General features: G+C 38.4%; 1 protein-coding gene across 5 annotated transcripts in view; it reads left to right on the top strand.

Moving 5' to 3' along the window:
- The window catches only part of MYRIP (myosin VIIA and Rab interacting protein), a 216,516-nt gene that overhangs the window by 188,667 nt on the left and 7,994 nt on the right, over nucleotides 1-19,855 (top strand). For 3 of the 5 annotated variants that reach the window (XM_088063392.1, XM_088063401.1, XM_088063385.1), the window contains 3 exons: nucleotides 3,465-3,704; nucleotides 13,012-13,074; nucleotides 18,558-18,752. In XM_088063392.1, the coding sequence (XP_087919518.1) occupies nucleotides 3,465-3,704; nucleotides 13,012-13,074; nucleotides 18,558-18,752 (498 nt within the window). The remainder of the gene's footprint in view (nucleotides 1-3,464; nucleotides 3,705-13,011; nucleotides 13,075-18,557; nucleotides 18,753-19,855) is intronic. The other 2 variants (XM_005519028.3, XM_088063388.1) reach the window with 1 other exon arrangement.

Genomic DNA, 19,855 nt, shown 5'->3' with positions numbered 1-19,855 from the left:
GCATCTCAAGACTTTCATCTGTGCTGGCAGACTTAACAAAAAGATCTTTAAGTTGCTGCCATGTGTGATCCTATGAAGACTGGTATTTTCTCAGGATCAAGAGAAGTTGTCATATTGCTGTTGTCTATACAGATTCTTTAGATTAACCAGTGGTGCTTTCCATGGGTGTGTATGTGCATTGCTGCTCCAATAAAGCTGCTAAGCATCTAAAGTTGAGCAGATCTATTTAAGAAGCCCCCAGAAGACTCACACATGTCCTCCTGCACAGTGAAGTCTGTCAGTACAGCTGTGAGGAGGAAGGGTGGGAAAATCCACCACTCTGGACTGCCAGTCTCCCTCTTTGCTCCCACTAGATTTTATATATGTATCTGTAAGCTCATTAAACAAAAATTGCCAAATTATTATCTTAACAAGCTTGATCTGCTCAAATGTCTGCATAGAATGGGATTTTCTTCTTTCCTTGCAGATTTAACCTCAAGGTAAACTGTGCTCAATCTTCATCAGCACTGCTAGAGTAAGCCCACATCCCTAGGGCAGAGCTGTAATCCTAAACAAAGTGTTTAGGTAGATGAGAGCAGGTTTTTGGAGGTACCAATTAAATAAATGGAGGTAATACAAGTAAAGAGGGGTTCCAGTAATTAGCTTAGACTAGATACCTAGCTGTAAATAGCTCAGGTTTAATGAGCTATATCTTCACTAAACTGTATTCTCATAAAATACAAGTGCACAGTTTAGCTGTGCTTTCTATCCTGTATATCACGTAAGTTATGATCGTTTCTTTCCTGGGTACAAATTGATGGACTGATTGGTTCAGCAACAGGTTTCAGGGATTTTTTAATAGTAGTTTAGTGATTTGTGAGTACTGGTCATTGACAAATTGTTGGTTGGGGTGTAACACTGATATTTGTAATGAGTTGTGGAGTGATGTGCAAGAAATGTCTCAAGAAAACTCTTGCAGTTTGAGGAAAGACCATTATGACAGACATTTTTAATTTAAAAGGTGAAATACACCAGTCTTTTGCATGTATATAAAAGCATGTCATATTACAAAACTGAAGCGAAAACATGCTGGTTTGAAATATTGTTTTTGATCATTGAACAGCTTTTTAGCAGAAAAAGCTCTTTATTCTGCAAAAGCTGATTGTTTGGGAAAAGAATTTCAGCATAAATCCATGGTTGCCCTTCTATTGTAGCTCTCAAGTTTCTGTTGTTCCATCAATCCTGGTTTTCTAAAAGGGTCTTCTGCATCCTGAAGGATGAATATTGCTATAAAGCAATAATTTAGTTGTATAATTGATTGAATTGCAAATAACTGCAGACAGAAATTGTCCAGAACACTGAGAAAGTGCTGAGCACTCCAGTACAGTTTACTGTATGAAAGATGAGAACTGACATTATGAACACCATGTGTCAATCCATTAAAAGCAGTTTGGTGGGTGGGGTTTGTGAGGGAGTGGGCAGTTAACATTTCCTGTGAGAACTGGAGGCAATTGGTTCACCCCTGAGCAGTGCTGCTGCAGCTGCTCCTGTTTATATATTTCCAAATGAATGGAAGAGAGAACACAGATTTTAGTCTCTCCAGCAGTGTCTGGTCTTGTCACAGTATGAGATCCTAAGGCAGATAGGAATAATTTCATCTCTGAGAATTGCTCCAAATCATCCTCCTAGACCTGCTGAGATGTGCCTACCACTCTGGTTCCAGGCTGAATTCTTCATAGCCTCCTTCTGGGTGGTTTTGCACAATTATGCTCCATTTCAAAATATCTGTCACTTTTAAACCCACCTAATACCATCTTATTTCATGGGCTTGGCTGAAGCACCTAACAAGCTAATGATTCAAAACTTTCTCTCAGCAGTCAGCAGAGAAAGAACATTTCCAGAAGGCAGCAAATGCTATAGGTGGAGAAGGTTCCATTGGGAGGTGCCTGTCTCTCCAGGGAATGTAGTGGAAATCAGGTCAAATTGGGTTCTAATCAGACAGAACCAATCCAGAAAATTAATTGATACCTGGGGATTAGTTTTTAGAACAACTATGAGATATTCTCAAATTTTGTCAGCAGGGCTGACAAAACTAACCCCTTTTCCACCTTATTAAATGCTGGGCAGGCACCCTGATTTTGCTTCTCTTCAGCTTCCAATGGGACTTGTGGCCAAGTCTGTAGCACCCACTGTATTTAACTGACCCTTTAAGTGTTTCCCAGCTTTAAGGATCCAAGAGTCAGAATAGAGGGGCTCCTGAAGACTGAATTTGTTCCAAGGAGGTTGGCATTTGGAAAAAAAGTCATCTCTGCAGAGGATCTATCTATGCAAATAATCACTGGGAAAGCTGACAGTCTTAAGCAACATCATGTAACAAAAGAGAAGTTTTTCAAAACTTCTTTCCAGCAGTCTTTAAGAAGAACATGGATAATGCTCAAGACCAAGCAGTCAGGGAATGTGAGCACAGCTTTCAACTGAAAGCTGAACACGACTGCCAGGTTACAGGTTATTTCATTCCCACACTGCATTTTTATCTGCACTGTGCCTGCGAGGGATGGCAGTGCTGGGAATGGGGAATACAGGCATGTTTTTTAGTTGCACACATTGTCTTAGTTTAGGGCAAATTAGGAAGGAAAACTCCAAATGGGGATTTCCCCAGGGAAATGCCCCTCCCCACTAACTGGTCCGGGAAAAGAAAAAAAAATTCCTTAGAGAGAAGTGGAAAAAGCTGTTTATTTAACAGAAATTGAGTAATATTAAATAATAAAACCTCTTGCTGTTCGATGGGATGGCAAGTCTAGGAAGAAAAGTCCTTTTCATGTGGTGTAGCTCGGCTCGCTCAGGTTCTTATCAGTCCCTCTGGCGCTGGAAAGTGCCGAGGCCCAGGCCCCGGTGGGCCACAGGCGTGAGCTCCTGGGGTTTGGCTGGGTGTTCAGTCCAGAGCAGGCTTGCACAGATCCAAGAAAATTGGGAAAAAAACAAACAAAGGTCTAGGGAACTCCTCTGCCTCAGCTAGCTAAAACTAACTAAAAATCCAGAGAGAAGCTCTGTCCCGCTGTCTGTCCGTGCTGCAGACACCACAGTCCAGGAGCGGGATGTGTGGGAGTGATGTTTTTCCTTAACACAAACTGCGCGCTTCTTCTTCCCCCTCTCTTGCTCTCAAAGCCAGTCTTAAAGGTGCAGAACTTAATATATAACATAAACCAGACGATTGGGGATACCAGTATCATAAAGTCACCCCAGGACACACATATACACAGTCATTTAGATAGTTCCTTTTTAGGAAACATGAATGTAAGCAGGAATGATGAATATAATCCAGCAAGTGTTGGTTTACTGGCATTCCTTTTTTATCAGAACACTTCATGTGTTTTCTTTCTGGCTTCCCTGCAGTGTGATCATACCTACAGTTTTCTAGAAAGCTGTTTGTTTTTTCTTTCTGTGCCTACACAGGAATTATATATTTTTCTCTAATGTCTTTGTAGGATTTTGATGATTTATCAGAAACTGATATAAGCAATGAGGATCAGCACCATGATGTCAAGCCTGAACTTATGGAGGATGAGCTTAAATCCAGGTTATTTCAGCTTGCTGCTAAAATGAGTGACAAGGAAACATCATCTGGTGAAGAAAAAGAATCAGAACCTGGAATAGATGTGGAAAACCAGAAGGAGAGTTTGTCCTCAGAGGAAAATGGCAGAAGTATTCAAGAAGAGTTAAAGAAGGTAAGTGGTAGTTGTAAAAGAGTGGGAATACTACTGTAAGAGTTAAAATGCAAAAAGAGAAAATTCTGGCTAGAAAACTGAACACAGTTGCTTAAAAAAACCTGAGGTCCTTTATACCAGTCTGAGCCTGAACTGCTTGTGCAGATAAAAGTTCAGTTAAGGTGTGTTTTCCTCTGTGAGGAACAGACAGCTTACAGCATCAGTTCCAATCAGGGAACTTAGCTTGAGCAACAAAACTGTTAACTGGGTAATATTAATGGAATTATGTAATTTTTTTGTCCTTGCTAACCAGACAGTTTAAGTGGTTTTTTCCATCCTTTTAGTTGCTCCTCTCTTCGTAGTATCATCTTGTTCATACTGATGGCATAGTATATGTCTCTACTCACTCTTTTTTGTCTCTACCAAAATAATTAGTGTTTCTTTAAAGCTTTCCAACCCTGTTACCTTGTCAGCTAATAGGCTTCTGAGAACAGTAACATTTTCTAATGAAACTGAAATTCAGTGTCAGTTCTGATAGTGCCTGAGAATCCTTCATTTGTACCATTTCACCCTTACAGTGAGATACCAGATTTCAGTGTCACTCACAGGATTTACCACCTCCTCTCCTCTGTTTCGACCTCTGAATTTCTTTTCAGATCTTTTGGTATGCTTGAATTTGGTGCTATAGGAGCCCAGTGCTGCCCCTTGCCAGTCAAGCACTCTTATTCCTTAGATCCACTAATTCTAGTCTGCTGCATATCTTGACTTCCTTTTGGGGCATCGTGTGCACAGCAGCTGAGCTTTGACAAGGGATATGGACAATTCTCTAAAGGAAATCTATTTGTCATAATTTGAAAGGTGTTTTGTTCAAATTATATGAAGAACTAATACACTAGGAGGTGTACTCAATACAGGATCGAGTCATCCAGGCTGTCATGGGGTGGCTTTACCTTTAAGGTGGTTTTGGGAGCTAAGGAAGTTGAAGCTGCTGGTGGCTGATGGGAGTCTTTCCTCCTGACCAATTATCAGTCATTTCTAAGAATTGACAGCAGTTTTGACCATTGAAAAGTGAAGTCAACCTGTGAACACCTCCTTAAGATGTAAAGTCAGAGCACTCTTGTTCTCTTTGTTCCCTGGCTGTGAAAGGTAGCAGACCTCTGGCTGGCCTCCCATTCCCTGCCCAGGCCATGCGGCCGGGTGGGGGCTGGGCTGGGCCCAGCGGCTCCCGGCCGGGAGATGGGGCCTGCGGGGCTTGCCCCGGGCTCTGACCGGGCCAGGCCGGTCCCTGGCTTGGCTGCAGTTTTTTTTTTGCTGTGACTGAATTCACCAGAGACTGCCGAGTAAAGAAAGGAAAAAGCTCTGGACCTGTGACGTGCTGAGACAGCGACCACACTCTCCAGAGCAGCCATGAAGAATCTTCTATCACAGACAACTCCAGCTGCTGCTCCGGCAGAGATCACAGAACCATCTACAAAACCTGGGCAAGATTTTAACCCTTTCATTGCCCAGATGAGACTTGCAGATTAATCCTTTTATCCAGAGAAAGGAAAAAGAGAGTAATCAACATGTAAAGAGACTTTATAAACTATCAGAGACAGTAAAGAAAATAATTAAGCTCCAGAAAAGGTAGAGAATAAGGAGATGCTTTATAAGCTGAAATATTTTTCTGTTAAAGCTATGGAGATGGACAATAAGGTCTTGAAAAAAACCCTTTAATTCATGACAGAGTATATAGGGAGGAATAGAGTGTTCAAAGTGTGGATTTTGAGTAAAAAGTAGAGTAATTGTGATACAGTGAAGTGCTGGAACGGAGTGAAGCAAAAATTTGAAGCCTTGGGGGGCAATGAGAAAACCTGTTTTCCAGTAGAGCTCACAAAGACAGATGAAGAAGACTTTTGCCTTTGAATAACTCATCCTTAAAATGACATCCCTAGACTCATGACCCATACACACCTCAGAGTGATGTGAAATGGGAGGAGTGAACTGATGACAAGAGTTCTGGGTAACTGGCATCAGAAAAATAGAAAGCTATAATAGAAATAAGTAATTTTTTAGTTACTGCTTTAAAACCACGACACAGGCAGACAATAGAGATGCAGTCAAAGTGTGCAGGAATGCTGTCAAAAGCCAGTGCCCATCTGGAGCTTAATCTGCCAAGAGACACAAAGGGAAAAAAAAGTCTTCTATAGGTCCATCAGCAGCAAAAGGCAGATGAGGGAAAGTTGGGCTCACTACTACAGTGATCTGGTGACACAGAATGTGGAAAAGGCTGCTACACAACATTGTTTTCACCTCAGTTTACAGGTAAGATTTTCCCTCAAGAATCCCAGGCCCCTGAGACCTATGGAAAAGCCTGGAGCAGTGAAGATTTATCCTTGGTAGAGGAGGATCAGGTTAGCAGATATTTCAAAAATTGGGATGTGCACATGTACATGGTGTCTGAGCTTCCAAGACCTGAGGGAACTGGCCCATGTCACTGTGAGTTCATCTTCGAAATATCATGGCAATCTGAGACATTCAGAGCTATGAATATTGTTTATTTTGGCTTTAGCAAGACTTTCAGCAATCAAATGCAAAGGAAAATGCAAGTCCTGCACCTGGGAAGTGATTAGATGATGCACCTCTCTTCAGTATTGGTGAGGCCATTTCTGGAGTGCTGTGTTCTGTTTTGGGTTCCAAAAGGCACAAGGTACACATGGACACACTGAAATGAGTCCTGTGAAGGGCCACAGAGATGATTAAAAAACTGGGGCATCTGTCATATGAGGAGAGGCTGAGAGAGCTGGCATTGTCTTTCCAAAAAAAGAAGAGAAGGCTTGGGAGAATCTCTTCAATGTGTTTAAATACCTGATAGGGAAGAGTGAGGAGTGTTTGTTGTGGGAAATGAAGTGGAAATGGAACTCTTTCCACTGACAGGAATGGAAGCAGTGGGCACAAACTGGAATACAAGAAAATCCCATCCAAATAAAAAACTTTTTCCCTGTGATGGTATTTAAATACTGGAATAGATTTCCCAGAAAGATTGTAGAGTCCGTGGCCTTGGATATAATCAAAATCTGGCTGGACATGGCCCTGGGCATGTTCTTTGAGCAGAAGAGTTGTATTAGGTGATCCCTTTACATTCCAAATGTAAGGAGTGTTTGACTCTCTGATTCTGAGTTATTTAGCCATGGAGTACACAGGAGTGTAAATACCTTTGTTATCATGTGTGCAAATGCCTCCTTGATGTGCACACAACCTTTCCAAAGAAATCGCATAAAGGTTTTATTGTCAGAGCTTGTTAGCAGCATTTAATTTGTTTTTATTTGGTTTGCAAAGACAAAACAGCAATATTACAACAGCATATATGGGCTAGCTGGGGTTATAACATGATGCAAATTAAATCCAGAATTAAAGGCTATAAAGAAATTTCTGAAATGCTTCTGTATAGAGAACTGAGCACAGAAAATGGTGAATGTATGTTTTTGGTGTACTTATTCATCTGCATGCATCTACAAAGTAATATTTGTTGGTTTTTTCTCTCCTAATTCTGCTATTTCTTTAAAATTTGTATGTCAGTTATTTAAAATGAAGCAAAGATTAATATATTTTCCTCAATAAAATTTTCTTAAGTTTTAATAAGGAAGGGCTTACCATGTTCAGCAAAAAAAGGAATGCTTGGAGTTCATAATCCTTTATTTGATTTGGTTAAAAAAGTTCTCATCATTAATGGTCATAGTATATACTCATTTTGTCTATAATAAAGAAACCAGAATACTCCAGTACTCTTCATGGTCTGGAATTCAGCAGGAGAACCTTCTCCAGGTGTAGAGAAACAAGCACACTGCTTTCATTCTTATTCTTGACAGTTGTCCTTAAAGATACTTTAAAATCTTCTGACATGTGCCTTCTCTCTGGAAAGTTGGCTGGCCAATGTCTTACGAAGAAATACTGATGATGACAATGTATAATACCAGTTGGGGCTGTGGTGACAGTCTAAAATACCTCAACTCATAAAAGATGCAATAACATTAGGATGAGTAGAAGTCATGTGAAAGACAAGCATAGGAAACCTATTTTTAGGCAACCAGTAATTTTAGATGCCTTCAAAGCTAGAAGTTCCAAAGTCTCTTGAAAAACCCTGATTGTTGGAGAACGCACTTGTAGGGATTTACAGATCTTTCAGGCTAGCACTCGACATTATTGGTCAGAGACAGCCTTCTGACCTGTGCATCAGGTTTCAAATTAAATATACAGAAGCATTAGTTCTGCACCATTAAAATGAGACCTCGAGTGCCTAGATTCTGGCTTTCTGTTCTTGAACATAAATACTGTACTTCAGCCATCTTACTTATATTTTAGCCATGCTGCTTGTCTTTGTTAGCCTTTAATCTTATGTTCTCATAAATTTATTCTGGAACACTTAAGCAACTTTAAATGGCTGGGATTTTTTAGTTCTCGTATTCTTCACAATAGGATAAGACTTAAAAACACATACCATTTTTGAATCACTGGAAATTAAGTACCTGGTGCTTATCTGACCTTCACTTGCTTGCACCTTTAAAACCCTGGACTTCTGTTTTAATGGAAACTGGGAACATCAAGGAATCACACATTGAACTGATGATTTTAAAAGAGTATTTAGTATTTTATGATTTGAAGCGGTGGTAAAAATTACCTTTAATGGAGAGTTAGTTTAATGGATAGTTTAGCTGAAGTTGTTTGGCATTTATGGATTCTTAGTTCTCACTTCAAATTGAGCTTTTGAGTTGTATGTCATTGTGGGAAATAGAAAAGGTAAAAGACTCTCAGAAGCTGTGTGAAAGCAGATCTGAGAACAGAAGAATGCAAGAATGCAGATATGCAAAGACAGGAAACAATAAGACTGTGTAGAGATAAGCCTTAGAAAATATAATAAGCAAGATAATAAAAAAATACAAGTTTAATAATGAAGCTTTATACATTGTTTTTAAATTATAAAAAGCAAGCATTGTTAGAAGCAAAGTGTACATGTAGTTTTAATGACTGGCTTAAGCAAATGCTCATAATCTTTCAACATTATGCTATTAGCTAGAAAGTTTTTAAAAAGGCATTTTAACCAAGAGAATTTGGAAGTTGTTGTAATAGCACGAGCTTTCAACATCTTTCATCTCTCACCTTGTACTGATGAGACTGATGCTAAATAAAATGCTCAGGGGGTGCCTACCTGCAGCCCCATCCTGTTATTGATAAATAAAGATCCAATATGTCTACCTTTAAGATGCAAATTTGAATGTGATGACCTTTGAGCTAATGATTTAGTTCATCTGAGATACCTGAGGATTTTGGTTGGTATTAATTAACACAAGTTAATTTTGGGACTTAGGCTTAAATCTTCTTAGATTTTCAGCACCCTCATTTTCATTATCCTTCAGTTTGTGATTGCCTAAAATGGTCTTGTGGAGAGTCACAGCTCTCATTTTAAAACAAACATAATCCTGAAGCAGACTTGTTTTTATGGGAAATAGTTTGTGCTTATTAAGCTACAGAAGTATCTCATGGTCTTTCTGGGGTATGCAGAGCCCTGAAAAGTCCATTTGTCTTAGTTGTGCCGTGAAAGGCCATGTTTTTCACCAAAAGCCACGCTTAGGGTAGAGTGGCCTTCAGCCCCACTAAATTTCAGGCATGAACAAACCAAAATTCAAATTGTGCAACTGCTGTCTTAGTGAAGCATCGTGTACTAGCACAATAATTTGCACAATTATTTCTGTCTTACTCTTGTGTTGTTTTTTTGTTGTGGTTTTTTTTTTATTGGTTGGTTATTTTTTGCTTTACTCCACTAAACCCAAAACGAATGCCTAAAGAGAAAAGCAAAATGTAAATTCTCATTGAAATATCTTAATGGTACTGATCCTGAGAGTGGCAAGCATGATAAATGGAATGTATTTAGTCTGTACTCTCCTCCATCCATTCTCCTTCTCTTTTAATGCTTTTATGAAGATAAATTGACTGGATCTTTATTTCATGGTATATGCCAGAATTACATTCTATAAGGTGATTTTGTCAGTCTACATTTTAAATGCAGTCTATGCCTGTGACCACTTTATCAGAAACTATAGAGATTATGTTAAAAAACAGGTTAGCCTCTGCCATTTTTTTTTAATTGCCCACATAGCATAAAAACTGAAATAGTTGTTAACACCTTACTCTTGGTATTTTTTCTCCTTCTACCTAGTACTACAACTTGCTCAAGATATACATATTACGGAGTTAAACTTCCATGTAACGGGGAGTTTCTCTCCTCTTTCCATTAGCTTGATGCAGTGTACTGTGTGCTTAAGGAATTTCTTAATTCCCTTTATGCTTTTACTTCTGCTCAGAGAACTTTATAACCAAGGCTTAGTAACTGTTTAAAATCTAGCGTTGTCTGTTGACATTACTACATGCCACAGTAGCTCTTTTCTGAGTGACAACCTCTAAGTGAGTTTGCTAGGTAGCACAGCAGGATCCTGTTTCCAAAGGGAAAACTCCCGAGTCTCTTGACAGTATGAATAACAGCATAAATAATCTTTTCATTAAATATTAATACTTCCATTCTCTGGAAACATTTTATTCTTCCTAGGTTTTAAAAAGCTTTATTTTGGGGAAAGTATGAACTATGATTAACATTTTCATGTTGGTTTTTGCCAGAGATCTATTTCCTTTGTTTCAGGAGAGTACATCTTAACTTTTTTCACTAGGTAAATCAACACTGTTTGACTACTGGTATAGTGAGATTGACACTTTTCAGAAAATCTGCCTGGGCTCACTCTGTTTAGTAAGAATAGCCAGTAGCTGTGCATGTGGGTGCACATTACTGCAGAAGAAAGAGCCAGCTCCCTCGTGTGTATGCTGGTGGCTGTGCTCAGGGCTGGCCTTGCAGGGGGTGGCCAGGGCTCAGTAAGGGAGGTCAGGCAAGCGTGGGGCTCACTGGACTTGGTTGCTGGAGAGGCATCTACTCACAGCCTGGATGGAGCTGGAGAGCAGCAGTGGACATGCACATTCCAGTGAACCCCTCCTGTGTTCCACAGACCTGTTGAAGCATCACGGCAGGGATGTCTGGGATGCTGAAACAGCAGTGCTGTTATACCGAGGGTGAGCCTGTGTCTCCTGGTGGCTGGGCTTCTTTAGGCATTTGTGCAGGCCCTGCCCTCACAGAAGATGTTTATGTGAACATTATCCTGCAACTGCCTGAATTCCTGGGTATTTTGGCTGATGTGTTGGTTCAGGCAGGAGTTTATAGGAAACTGCCATCCAGCTTTATATGCCTAAAAGCTTTAGAAGTCTCTGAGTAAAAATTTCTAAAGGAGAATCACATGGATCTCTTTTGGCCAGAAAACACAGCAGGGTAAGCACATTAGCTTTACTACGTTGCTGCTATTATGGTAGTAATGGTGAACAGTGTAGTACTTCCTGGGTTGACAGCTTGGAAGGTATTTGAGTGTCTGTTGTTTCACATTTTTGTGTGCAAGATGCTCAGACTAATTCTTGTGTTTTCATGGATCATTGGTTTTAAGGTTATGTTAATTATCTGGGCGGTCTCCCAAAGTCCATGATTGAAAACTGAATGTGGGCAGCATTGTAAAAAGTGATCTGTAAGGTTTATGAACAGCAGATAACCTATGCACAGTTTTTGAATGACAGCAGAGAAAAAAATTGTTTTGGTTAAGGAAGGTGAAAAGAGGTATGAGACAAGAATCTTCACATTGGGCTAATGGATCCAAAGTTTTAAGTTCTGAATTTAACAAAGCAGTCGAGTATATGTTCAGTTTTAAACTGAGGCTTAAGTAGTTTGCTGGACAGAATTCCCATTCAAGGTATTTATCCCATGTATTTGCTATTAATCAGTCTTTAGCTTGAAATACCAAGCTGATTCTAAGTTTATTTTGTCAAAATATGAGTCTTCCATTTCTAGCATTAAAACCATAAACATTTATTTTTCAAAGTTTTCAAAAGCAAGCAGTGATGTTTGTGTACCTCCAATTCTGATGCTTTCTGGGCTCAATGCAATTGCATAATTATGGATGTAGATAGACCATCTGAGATATCTTAGAGTGTCCCACAGCAACTTAAGCTGCTAGTCCAGAAGAAATGTGAATCTCCCAGGTCAGTGTCATATCTGACAGCGTTGTTTCAAAATCCTCACATACTTCAAGCTGCTTCAAATCACACTTTGTCTACCTGTGTTTAAGCAACTGAATCAAAGCCCTGTTGGATCTACTGGTGAAGGGCAGAAGAGGTGACACTTCTGCTGCCTTCACATGGGGAATTTGTAAACAGCTTTTTTCTCACAGTCTCAGTTTTGACACTTGCGTGCATGCACACCCAAGCCAGCTCTGTCCAGTGTGCCTGCAAGGGGAATCTCCTTCAGTTCTCTCCTTGCCAAAGATTTATTTACTTAGGGAGAAAATGTCCAAGCCATTCTACAGATACAGTTGCAGAAAATCAGTGAACATTAGTGTAAGCTGCTGGAACAAAATGGTGGGAAAATAGACTACTTTTTACTACTATTTTGTCTTCTTTTGTAAGCTACTCTGAGACTTGGCAGTGAAAACTGAGTTCTTTCAGATCTAGCTGGAAGAGTTTCAAGGAAATGCTGCTCCTCAGCTGGAAAATACTTGTGTCACAGCACAGCCATCAGGGCAACTGTGGTTTTGTCATTACTTCAAGGCAAAACCAGTCAGTTCAGTTTAAAAAAACCTAAGGAAATGAGGGAGATTACTGTAAACCTACTTGCTGGTCACTGGAGACTTGTAATGTGAAGGGTTTTACTTGTCTGTTTTGTGACAGTGAGGGCAGGAGAGGGAGAGCAGCAAACAGTAGGAAGTGATTTGGCACAAGATGTAACTTAGCCAAGGTGTTTCCCACATGGGAATCTGACTGTGGCATAAGTGGGGTACAGACTCTTCGGTAACTACTGTCCAAATTGCTGCCGTGTACACTGCAAAAGTGAAGAAAGCTGGCTTTTCTCCTTCTTCTTAACACTGCTGCAAAAGTATTTTTCCATTCCTAGTGATACTTTTGGTGATGGTAGAAATAGTACTTTCCCTCTGTTTCATTTTATAAACAATTGTGTGTAATTTGCAATATCTGTTCCAATGAAGTCTGTTAGTCTAAATCTCACAAAATTAAATTAGGCATTGTTTTATTTTAAATATTTTAGTAATATATGTAAAATCTAAATTTTATGCTATTTTAATCTTGGTAGTTTCTTTATCCTTGCTGTTTATCCCAAACTTCCCTGTAAGTCTGAACCTATATAGTTGTTAACCTCTGTAGCTGTTAATATAACTTTTCTGCCTTTTTATTTAACTGCTTTCCCACTATCTAGGAAAAACAAAAGGCTTTTGATCTTCATTTAAAGCTGCAGTTTTTATCCACTGTATTGCAGCAGGTGAGAAAGCTTTGTTTTGTTTGTGTCTTTTTACATCTCTTATGTAGTAAGAGATGCCATAACATGATATTGAGGGTTTCCGCATTTCCCAATCAACATTCTCAAACTCAAAATGTTTTCCTGGAAATATCAGGCCTGAAAAATCATACCTTTTGGCCACAACCAATAATCACTGCAGAAAATTATTTTATAATCACAGTTAATATGTGAAGCAGACTGGCTCCCTTGTTTGGCCTTGTGATGAAAATTTGGTTTTATCAGAAAAGAAGAACAGAAGACAAAGATAAGGTGTATGAACTTTCTATTCTCATGTACTCACCTATATTAAGAAATTTGGAAGGAAGTTTTCTGACCATAGTGGCCTTCAAAAATCTTTCTAAGCTCTCAATTAAAAAAAATAATCAAAACCCTTAATTCATTGTAGAGTTTGTACAGTAAGTAGATATTTTCCCACTTTGCTGCTAGTGGCTGTTGCTTATCATTCTTTTAGGTGGAAAGAGGTTTCATATTCTGTGCTATTTGAACCTCAGCTTATGAGGATCACATATTAAAAAATATTTTTGTTATATTCCCTGAGCAAATATATGCTTATCTTCTATTTTAAAATACCTGCCATTTTTAGTATGTCATACATCATTCTCTCAGTCATAAAATAAGAATTCTTTTTTGTGGTGTTAGAAGTTGATGCTTAATTTAGGAAGACACTTCTCTCATTTTTTTCTTTTTTTCCTTGCTCTTAATTTTTGTCTTATGATTTTTAACCATCTTTTAATTATCTTGATTTTATTTAGTAAAAATATCAATGGTGACATTAAAGAAAGTGTTTTTCCAGTTGTGTAATGTCATCAGTCTGTGTCCATTGTAGATTATATTCTTGTGTGGATTTTAAGATGTAAATATTTTAATTTCCAGCTTAGCCTATAATATTTCACCTCTTGGAAAATCACTTCCTTTCTCATGATTATCTCTAGAAATAAGGCATTAAAAGTTGATAGGCGTAACATCTGTAACTATATTAGGACAGTGGATTGAATTAGTAAAATGTAATATTCAGAATTACCTTGCACAGTCAAAAAGACAGACTTAATTTCTCTGTGTTATACTTTGGAGAATAGAAGTAGAATAATAGCTCTCAGCCTGTAAGGTAATTTTACTTTCTTTTTCTAAAGGAATGCCCATAAATGAAGATGTTGATGTTAAAGGTCAAGGCAGGAAGTCTTAAACTTGAACAGAAGAGTAATTCCTTGATATCACAGTTTATCATGGTATACTTGTCTGCCATAAAACAGCCAGGCAAAATTTAGCCTTTTTTTTTTCCTCACAGTTTTCATGGTAATGAGTGGTTAGGACTCACTTTGGGCCAAAGATCTTCTGAAGGTCAGGATTGACAACTGCCACAGATAGCTCGGCATTGATGTCTCTTTTCTTCCCACACTGTGACTTGTGTCACAGATTTTGCTGCCCTGTGAAGGACTTTCATTGGGCTTTTTCGGGGCCTTCTCAAAACTCTAAAATGAATTCCCATAGGCTGGGGAGATGAGCAAGACAGGTTTGGGGTTTGCTTTTGTGTTCACCCAGCTTGGATTCAGTGTCAGGCTACTCTGAAAGGATGCATTAATCAGTGGCAAAGCAAAACTTACCTTCTCCCCAGCTCCCCATAGCTCCTTACATAAAAAGAGGGATATTGACTGTGACTCAGTGCATGATATAACGCCTTGACACTGGAGCTAAAAATGATTGTACCACAAATCATCAAGGATGTGGTCAATACTGCCAGGACTGCTAGTGATGGAAAGGTGTTCTTGCTCTAGCTGTTGATGTCACTGTTCTCTGTTGAATTGCATGTCACCTCCTCCCATGCTCTTTAAAAGAGCCTAATGATGACATCTTAGTGGCAGAAAAAAGGCAAACGCTAATGGCTGAGTACAATGGGCAGAAATAAATAGTGCTGGTAACAGAGAACTTAACTATTTTAAGAGAATCAAAAATAAAAGCCATAATGTTCATGGAAAGGATGTGAAAATGTCACAGGGCTGCTGAAATGCATACAAACACTTAAAGCTCACCTGCTCTTAGCAGTTTGGGTACTTAATATTGCTTCAGTTTTATCATCCTGTTTTCCTTCTGTTACTTGTGCAAGAATGCAAATAATGGTCTATAAATCACCTTCCAGTGTAGCATGCTTGAGTTAAACAGCACAGGAAATATTGTCAGCATCAACAGGGAAAGGAAAGACAGCAGAAGGAAAGGGAAGTGGCTAACAGTCATCAAGACCACTTTATCTTTAGACCACTGAAACATAATCTTCTCAGAATAGGAACACTTTCCATCTGATAAACAGAAATGACAGTAAAGAAGTTTTACAAGATATTTCTTATATTCAGTGCAAACATGTATGTATGCTTGCATACATACACATTTTTAGCATTTCATTGGTTTTAAGACTCAACCACAAAGAACAAACTCAGAGAAACTGAGAATGTTCTGGCTGTGTCCTTAACATGTTGGTGACCATGGATGTTAATTATCATAAAAAGGATAAATGCATGTCTTCCTCATTCCATTAGATGCTTAGTCTCAAATTCAGTTTAAAAAAATAATTCTCATAACTAGTAGAAACGTTCATACTTGGTTTTCTGGATGGATTTGGTTTGGGAGTGGTGGTATTAATTCAGAAGTAGGGTAGCACAGCTGAGATACAAATGCATCCCAGAGTTTAGAGAAGAATGGTTGCACTTAGCTTTCCTGTGCTGGATATTTCTACCAGAGATTGCTTTCTGCATCTACCACATGCATATTAGTTCTCTGACTTGCTTGACAAGACAGAGCCTGCATCATGGCATGACAGCTGTCTCTGTGAGTCACTTAGAGGTGTAAACAATGACCTTTCCTACAAGGACAAGATGACAACCAAAAGGTGTTTGGAGCAATTTGAAATCCACCTACCAGGATGATCTTGTGTGTGTGTGTGTGTGTGTGTCTGTGAATTTGAGGTGATTTTTATATGTTCTTGTAAATCCTGAGTTTGACATGGGTGGTCAGGGAAGGGAGAATTTGTGAACTACTAAAACCCTGCAACACGTTTTCTTTTTTTATTTTATTTTTTTAAATTTATTTTGTGTTTTTCCCATTACACGTTAAATAATTATGTCTAGAGTACCTCATTTGCAAAGTATATTTGCAAACTGACCACTTTGGAACATGAGCTGTTTTAACAGTTGCTCAAAAGGAGGATAAAACATATGGAAAAACATTAACTGAGTATCCATATTTTTACAAGGAGGATTAGACTGGACATTAGGAAGCATTTCTTCACTGTGAGGTTGCTCAAACATTGGCTTCCTAGAGAGGTTCTCACTGCCCAACCCTGTCAGTGTATAAGAGGCATTTGGACAATGTCTTTAAGGACATGCTTTAACTTTTGGTCAGCCCTGAACTAGTCAGGTGTAGCTGGACTAGGTGATCATTCATCATCTTCCAAATGAAAAGATATTCTGTTCAATTCTATGCTAGACTATTTTTTACCCAAAATCTTGATTTCACAAAGATTCCCATCACAGACCACTTTGCTTGGAAAACAGAAAAAATATTTTATTGTAATTGTTCTGTGAAGAATGCCAATATGGATTCTGATATTGTGATATAAAAATAACTTTTTCTAATTTAATTTAATCTTCTTTTGAAATTCATCATTAACTATAAAGGATAATAAAAAATTTAAGAAATAATGAACACTAAAGTGAGGCTACAGTTCTTGAAATGGAGAACATACATCAGTAAATATGATGAAGAATATGTAGTGTCTGGCCTTCATCCTTTTTGTTCACTACTCACAGAATATAAGAGCTAGGTACTTGTGGAAGTAAATAATAAAAGAAAGTAGCATTGATTTTTTTTCCCTTCTTTCCTATAAAATTATTGATCTGTTTTTAACCTAATTGGCACTTGTGAAAATAAATGGAAGAAACCAGTAGGCTATTCATGGGGTTCAAGTATTTGTTCTCAATAAGAGAGTTCCAGGCCTGCTTGTTTGGGGCTGTGCTGGCTGTCCTAAGAAGCCAAAGATCGAGTGCTGTAGCATACGGTATTTGCTTTGTTCTTTTCTCTTTAATCTCTCTTTCTAATTATTTCTTGTAATTCAGATGAGTAATAGTGCTAAAGATGCCTTAATGTATTGATACACAACAATTGAGTATGTACTGCTAAAAATGTAGCTTTTCAGTAAAAGTCTTATCTAACGTAAGAATGGACGGCTGATTAAAGGAAAGAGATAATGAAAGTGGGTTTCCAGTTTAACTCATCAGAAATTGTGGGAATCAAAAGAACATTATTTCTCCTGTATCCTGCCTATAAACATTTTTAATCAGTTATACTCTCCTGTACCATTGAATTTACTGAAGAGAATCCAAAGACTGTCCATTTCCTCAGTAGTGATCCACAGATACTTTGTTTGTGAGCAGATTTACAGACAGGTGAGCCCCTAATTCACACGCATAAGTATGTGAAGGTTTGAGGAATGAATTAAATTTTGGTTTAAATTTTTCCACACTTTCTTTTAGGCAAAACAACACTAAAGGTATTGCACATATATTCAGTGATAGTATTTTTATTGGCTTCAACAAGCTTTGTCTCAGTCTCCAAGCTGTATAGTTTGGATGTTGAGCTTTGTGCTTAAAGGTACATCAGGTGAAATTTTATTCCTTCATCAGAGGAGTTGTCCTGAAGCTTATAGCTATGTGAGAATCATAAGAATCAGGACAGTTAATTACAAATTACAAGGAAGGAACACTGATAAAAAGGTTTTCAGTTGTTTTTAAAAAAGCTATAAAACTGTGTGTTTTTCCTTGGTATCTGATATAATTTATTCCATATTAAAAAAATAGGTTAATTGAAATTTTTAAAAAATAAAAGGATACAAGTGTTTTCACACTTATAGCTCAGTCTTTGTTTATTTGGGATGATTGTTTAATTCATAGTAAGCATTTTAGTAACATGCTGTCCTTACAGGGCTGCTGAAGATTGCTTTCCCATGTTTGCATCTGCAATGAAATGGCTTCTGTGGATACAGACATAGATGATTGCACATCTCTTTGCCAGTATCCAAAACAGAAAATTGTGTTTTAAAACATGTTTAAAACACTTTTGCAAAACCAGCTTTATGTAGCTTGCTTAGAGTTTAAAGCTGGATATTTCTGTGCTCCTTTGGAATAAGGTTTGGACCATCCCTCCAGGAGAATTGTGTTGTAGAAGAATTGCATGTGTATATTACTTTGCATGCTGTAGCAGTGTGAGTATGTGAGAAGGAGGAAAAGGTAAATAAATTCCAATTCCATTACATGGTTCTTGTGTCTGTTTGCAGCAGAGAGCCATGGATATGGTTTTAGCATGGCTAAAGCTGTGGCTAGTAGAAGGTGATTTGTATCTTACGTCTCTATGCTAATTTATTGCTGTTGTTTTCTCTGTCTGTTCTTGTAACAAAATAGAAGTACTCTGCTGTCTCTCTCTGCAACATATCTACAGAAGTCCTGAAAGTCATCAATGCCACCGAAGAACTGATAGCAGAATCCACCAGTCCCTGTGATTTCCCAGATGACATTCAGGACAGAGGAAGAGGAACCCTCCCGCTGGGCACAGATCCCGTCAGACTTGACGAGCAGCTCACCACACTGGAAGAAAATGTAAGAAGATGAATCAGTATGTAAAAGAGTCACATGTGTGAGTGAGTGCACCTGTTTGTGTGCACCAACTCAAAAGGGAAAGCACATGGGCAGCATCAGTGGATATTAAAAATGAATATGGTTTTTTTAAACAAATACACAAATAGAAAAAAAAAAATATGTTTCAACAGTGCTTAACTGTGTCTGGTTTTTTTTTTATATGTAGTTTAAAATATTGAGGAGAGGGGAAGTTGAGTGCTTTGGGGTTTAGAACTACATTGAGAAATTGTATCTCAAAAGCTTGCTTATGCCCTACACACCTCTATTGCAGTATGGCTATGCCGTCCCTGGCTGAAACCACACATCTCCCAGTCTCAGCACAACCTCATCACTACAAGGACAGGTGGGGAAAGCATGTCCCCAGTCACACAGAGAAGTGGAGAAGCCCTTCCTCCCCCTACATCCCGAGCACCCAGAGAGCTAGAGCTGCCTCCTGCACTGTTAGAAAGAGCAGGCTGGAGAATCTGAATTAAACAAAGATTCGTTTGGCCATGTCCAAATCATCCATATTTTTCATTACTATCTGTCATCTGCAGGGGAAAGTACAACGCCAAATCAAAGGAAGTCCCTACTCATTGGAAATTTTTGTGAATCCACTTAATGGAGTTGGTACACTTACAACTTTTGATTTTCTTTTCTTCCCACATTTAAGTGATAACATTTCAGTGCTCTTTCCCTTCATTAGGAGCTCTTAAAGATTTCATAGGAATTTGCACTGTCCCATTATATCATCCTGATCAATTCAAGATGACCTTTCTTTCCCACATTTTTCTATCAGTCCCATTTTCTTTAGATTTTTTTTCCCCCTCTTGAAAAGGACATCTTACTGTGCAGAGATTTTTGCCACAGCACTTAAATGCATCTTTTCTTCAACTTTCTAAAGATGCTGCTGTTCAAAATGTTCTATTTCTTCTTTCTCTAAGCTTTTAGATATGACAGGGAAATCTGAAAATTCATCTTTTAATCTGAACTAGCTGAGGTATGTCATACTTAAAAGATGTATCATTTAAATGAACGGTAAGAATAATTAAACCCCACAAAACCAGAAGCATTTCTATTTAAAT

This window comes from Pseudopodoces humilis, chromosome 1 (genome assembly GCF_049639895.1).
Source record: "Pseudopodoces humilis isolate 2021_Gansu_Grassland_sample_001 chromosome 1, ASM4963989v1, whole genome shotgun sequence".
Lineage (NCBI taxonomy): Eukaryota > Metazoa > Chordata > Aves > Passeriformes > Paridae > Pseudopodoces > Pseudopodoces humilis.
Note: the sequence above shows the minus strand (reverse complement) of the source record. Positions and strands in the feature narration are given on the sequence as shown.